Genomic DNA, 6192 nt, shown 5'->3' on the forward strand with positions numbered 1-6192 from the left:
TGGGGTGGGGGTGTTGGGGAGGGGGCGTCTTCAAGAGATGTAACCTTGAAGAAGAAGCGGTTGCTCAAATTCGTCTGTATTTAAATTGCATGATTGTTACGCTTGCGTTTCTCGTTGCCGGTCTCGCTTCTTTGGTCATGTAGATGACTCGGTTCAATTATCTCCGACGGGGGAGCTCGTCGTTATCTCTTAAAAATGCTCCATCGTTGAGAGGCTGCGTTGCCTTCACCTCTCCCCCGGCTTGTCGGAGCGAAAGCGCCGGAGCAGGAGTACCGACTGCCAAGACAAAAAAAAAAAGGATGTACAACTTCTGGCTCGTACTTTCAAAATAAAACTCTTGTCGAAGAAATTAGTCTTTAAATCATGTGTGGTTGTAGGTTTATTTTACTTAGTCCACGTACTCGAACAGAAAAAAAATACACGTAGTAATAATATGCAGCACGTGTAAATATGTTGATAAATCACTAAATTGTAAGTGCGCTTTTCTTTTATTTTGAAGGCTAGTTAGATCCGCTTCCGGTATGCTCTTGTTATCAGCACCGGCTTGTTTGAAACAGCTGAATGGTCCGTTTGCTGAATGCGTTGCACCTACGCAACCAGCTGGGGCAGCTCCTACAGGGAGGCAGTGCTTTTCGGGAAATGTAGTACTTGTAGTGCGTGAAGCCAACGAAAGGGGCTCTGCCTACGCCAGGAACTGGACTCATTTCCCATTAGGCTTTGTTTATGTGCTTATGTAGAGCACGGAAATCTCTGTCCGAGCGGTTTTATGTCGTAGAACAGACGGCCTGACGGCTGCTCTGTAGCAGCTGTGCATGTATATCTGCTGCCATCTGTCGGAAGAGTTAATGCATTAATATAATCTCAGGTAAATGTGTTCACATATGAAAGGGTCTCATTTGCACTGAAATCAAGCCAGTGTGAGATTTTTAAAACGTTATTAATGAAGAGGTCAGAGATTACACTGGTTCCTGCTTTTACACCATCTCCCTATTTCCATTACCTGTTTATTATTCTACTCTAGCTACGTGTAATGAAAGCACTCATTTTCATGAGTAAATATTCATAGTAATTACTTCTTACTTCTTCTTTCTTGAATTGTATTATTATATTGTGTAATTTGTTATAATAATTAAGTGCGTACCTAAGACTCTTTTTTCACGGCTGACAATTTGACATGTCATTAGGGCAATGTATATATATAGTGTCAATGGGAGGAACACAAGTGAAATTAATAACATTATTTATGGCTGAATTCCATTTTGGTCTGCAGGGTTTTTGAACAGAGCCATCTCATGTTATCCATAAGGCTACACCTGTGCTTTTCATGTTACAACAATTAAAATGTCTGCTGTGAAAAAGGTCTATTGTCAGTGGTGGAAATGTACTGATGTAATGGATATTTTTGATATACCTGTACTTTACTTCATACTTTTACTTTAAAATAGTTTATAGTATTTCCATTTTATACTGCTTTGTACTTCAATTCAATTCAACTACATCTCAAATAGAAATATTGTACTTTTACTCCACTACGTTTATTTCACAGCTATACTTGCAGATTCAAATTATAGGCTATACACAAAACCTAACATGTACTGTTCATGTATTAAGACATATATACAATAATATGCTTGCTTATCAGAATGTTTGTCTGATATCTTTATATATATAAATAATTAAAATAATAAACATAAGGCTTCTACTTCTTTTGTCTCATTAAAAAGTCCAGAATCTATAAAAATGCAAATTGTGTTCACTCAAGTTTTCCTGCTGGACACAAGATGTCTCCAGCTTCACTGTAAAGTCAATTATCAGTTTATTTGCACTGGTGGCTTCAAGTTTCTTCATCATACTTTTATAAGTTACATACTGGACACCAGGCTTGACTTCCAAACTATTTGTGATGCCGCAAATCATGTTTCAGATTTTCAGTGAGCACAGAGAAACTTTCCACTTTCAGCAGATAAATTCGAAAAACATCTTTCGAGTGTCAAACTCTGCACATACATCATTCTGCACAGCGATGCTCAAACATCCAACTGTAGCAACAAGAAGAAAAACATTTTTGAGTGAAGGGGGAATTTAAAGATTAAATTAGCTATCGGTATATAAAGTAGATTAGCTGCACATCGACCAGCTAAATCATTAAAATGCTACTTGAATGTATTAATGCATGTATTAACAATCGAGTAATATATGTAATATTAAACTCAGGGGGATTTTTTCTTTTGATTAAAGTACTTTTACTTTTGATTCTTTAAGTTAATTTTGCTGATAATACTTTACTATTTTTACTCAAGTAATGTTTTGAATGCAAGACATTTAGTATTTAGTATTTTATATTATGGTATTGCTGCTTTCACTTATTACACCACTGATTAGTTAGTGTTAGACTTAGAAAGATAGCCTTTATGATAACGGTTACGGATAAGAGTACACTCACCTTACAGATGAAATCTAACGCATCACATGGTTGAAGGGATCACAAGACATGTTTCATCTAAGGATACTTGTTGACAAAACAAGTATGTGACTGTTAACACTGATTTTATTTGTTTCAAACAGTGTCTTCTTTTGATTTTTCTTCTGCCTGTGATCACATTTTACTCACATACTTCATGAAATCTGTAATACAATGTGAGTTGTTTGTTTGTTAACATTTGCTTAAGCATTTGCATCCTATAAATTACAGGAAGCATCATAACTGTCAAAAATGATTAGGTTGCTGTCAATAACTTGCTTTTCTGTTTTTACAAACTGATTTGTGTTACTGCCTACTGACCACCTATACTAATATAGTAGTAGTAATATAATAATAGTCAGAAAACAGTCAGTTTCAGAAAACACTAAGACAACAGATAGCACAACACATTTAACAAAATGGAAATGGAAAAGGACAAAGTATCTTTCCCATTTCTTAACTTTATCAGAGGCCCATCAGGGCTGGAGTTAAATATTAATGATGATTAATTGTTTTATTGACTATTGATGAATGATTTGTGAAATGTTGGTGTCTCTTCTGTTGCTGTAATTTCTTTTTCTGTTTTGCACCGCTCTTGGCTCTGCACTCCACTGTATTTGCCATGGTAAGACTCGTGTGATATGCCTGAAAATCACAGTCATGCCTATGATTTACTCTGGGCCTTATCTCACTCTACATACACGACATGTCATGCATTTGGCTTAGAAGTTTTGTGTTGACAGAATGTTTTATCCCTGTTCCTCTCTGTTACCCCTTATCATGTTGCTGATTAGTTCTTAGTAGTTATTTCCTCTTCATAGCTAAACTGAGATGTTTTTAGTGGTTTAACAATATGTAATTTTAAGGAAAATTATTGGACAAATTACTTTTCTATATCTGTACTGAACAATCAAAGACATTAAGACACAACACAAACCTCCAAGTCATTGGAAGCCTCTCCATTCTCCCATAGGTGTTTTATTTTCAAACTATTCACTGACCTTTTATGTCCTGTATGAAAGCATCTGCATTTGTCATGTTTTAAAGTTGTAAGCTCCATAATCATCATAGATAAATAATTCTAATTAGATTATAGGATTGATGATCCGTTGCACAACCATGAATAAAAAAAGTAGCATTAGGCAGGATTAAAGTAAGGAAGTAACTGGCAAGAATCCACAAATTTAAGATGAAATATTTGACAGAGAAAAAAAGTTGCTGAAAAGGTATAGGAACAGATCTCACTAAAAGCATATTTTAAACTTAAATAAATCAAGAAGGGAATTCTATCCATTTTTACTATAATATGGACAGCAGCATTTTAGGATTGCATTGGGATTATTGGCTTTGAAGTCCCTCCAAAAGCTGTACTTCATAGACTGAGCTCTCCTTAGTAACCTAAATGTAAACAGATTTAGCAAGGTGCAAGGTAAGCCAATCAGTTTTTATCTACTTGCTATGTCACTAAGGTCCAACTATTTGTAGCAGCGAAGCAGAGGCGTTTTAGTATGTTGGTTTCAGACATCCACTGAACTCTCTTGACAAAAATCCAAAATGTATGTGTACTTATTCACAACAATAGGCAAGCGCCTCATTAATCACATATATAATAGACATGTTGAGAATATGGTCAGGTGAACAGGACAGGTGTTTACTAATGGTAATATATGTATTAACAGAGAAAATGTATTGTCAGTGTGTATCATAACAGTCCAGCAAAAGGAAATAATGATGTGGCTATAGTATGAGTTTTTGTTAAGTAGTGGGTGCTCTATATGGTTATTTTACTTTAATAAGATTAGTTCACTAATCCAGGAGGAGTCAGGAATAGCCCTACACTCCCCCCAGAGCCACAGACTGGAGGAATATATGCATGGTGAGAATTAGGAAGGACACAAACTCTGCTATACTTCTCAACACATTCTTGAGGTGAAAATATTCCCGTACTTCAACCTGGTGAGATACATGGCTTTCCACAAAGGAGCGCACAAGATCCTGTGAGTACTCGTGTCCCACCCCGCAACACAGAGATAATCTGAGACGAATCGAAATCACAGGATTGACTTTCCACAGACCTGGAGAGGGAAAGACAACGTCAGAGCTGAGATTGATGTCAGAAATGTTGGCAACTGTAGCTGTGAACCATTTGTTTTCTGAGATGGTGTTCACAAGCCTCTTGTCTCACTTACTACAGGTAAGTCTGTTTTTTTAAAATAATTATTACTTATTTTATTTTGTTGTATTAATCATTTGATTGGTTGCATTTATTTCTTTGTTAGCTAATTCAAAGTTAATTATCTTGCACACTGGTCTTGAGGAGTGATAAGGAATTTTGTACTGCGATGAGCTACTGAAGTAGAACTACCAGCTAAAATGGAAGCTTGCCAATCCTTTAAAATGGATTATGTCTGCTTAACATTTGACTTGAATATGATTTATAATGTAGATCTTTGACCAAAACGTATATTTGTAAGTGGTTCTCTCTAATTTGTCTTGTCATGTATAAAAATATTTTGATCACTCAATCTCAAACTGAGACTTTCATAGTCCAAAATAATAAATTACAAAGCACCAGTTGTTGTACTGTACTGTAATAGTACTGTATTTCTGCCTCAAAGTAAGGCCTACAGCCTCAATTGTTTACAGAATGCATATGATGAAGTGAATATTATAGTGTAACAAGGTAAATGTATGTGTGTGCAGGCTCTGCTATGACTGTGGAAGATAGCCTGACTATTAATATGGCACTCCATGCAAATACCAGAGGTGGAGCTCTGATGGAATACTGTAAGTAAGGATGGTAGTTGGTCATCAATACAATGAGTTCAGTTAATGACTTGAGGTCAATAAGGTGGTCAGCTACGAGCATAGTTTACAGGTTTTTATTTCACCAAAATGCCACTGTAAAATGCATTTCAAATGTTTCAGTAGAGTGGCTATTTTTACTGTAATGCTCTGATGACAAACTTTAAATGCCAGACTAGGATTAGACACCTCTAAGTGAGCACCACTGATTATCTTAATTATTTAGCTGTTAGAGAACAACCTATACTTGATGGAGTCTCTTTGTTTCACTATAGTTTCTAAGGATATGAAAACATCACAATGTACAATTTTAGATTAAATACAATATGTCTAATATCCAACTTTTCTTCCCCCCCCCCCTTATAATAACTCCAGTCAGAGCTCCCAGAGCGAAGTACACGATAGTAGGAGAAGCAATACGTAATGTTGTCCCCGAACATATGCAATGCTCTATCGGCTGTGGAGGCCAAGCCTGCAAGTATGACAACCCAAGTTACTGGACTGATGACCAACAGGCCATAAAAGGCCTCTACTCATCCTGGTACACACACACACACGATTGTTCTACCTTAGTAGTTGTGATAAATCAACACAATGTAACAGTTTTCTAAATAATCTATTTCAGTAATATGTATTCATATTTTCTCTAAAACTATGTTACAGTAGCTGGACTGAGAACAGTGTGTATTACAAAGTAATATACGGCACTTTAACTTTTTCTCTGTTATTTAGGATTACTGATCATCTTCTCGCTATGTCCAGACCCTCAACAGAAATCATTGAGGAGTATAAAATCATTGATCAATTCAGAAGGTATATACAGCTTTGTTTCAAGATCTTTCAGCAGCTTCCTGACTAAGAACACACAGAATCTTTTGAGATGAGAATAATGAAGTATTCATGTCTCTGTTTGTGTGTGTGTGTGT

General features: G+C 36.1%; 1 protein-coding gene across 1 annotated transcript in view; it reads left to right on the forward strand.

Moving 5' to 3' along the window:
• Window positions 1-5592: 5592 nt before the first annotated feature.
• The window catches only part of ptpdc1b (protein tyrosine phosphatase domain containing 1b), a 3248-nt gene continuing 2648 nt past the window's right edge, over window positions 5593-6192 (forward strand). The window contains exons 1-2 of the mRNA XM_035655931.1: window positions 5593-5807; window positions 5999-6079. Coding sequence (XP_035511824.1) covers window positions 5593-5807; window positions 5999-6079 — 296 coding nt within the window. The remainder of the gene's footprint in view (window positions 5808-5998; window positions 6080-6192) is intronic.

This window comes from Morone saxatilis, unplaced genomic scaffold (genome assembly GCF_004916995.1).
Source record: "Morone saxatilis isolate NCDOM2014 unplaced genomic scaffold, NCSU_SB_2.0 Contig15, whole genome shotgun sequence".
NCBI lineage: Eukaryota > Metazoa > Chordata > Actinopteri > Moronidae > Morone > Morone saxatilis.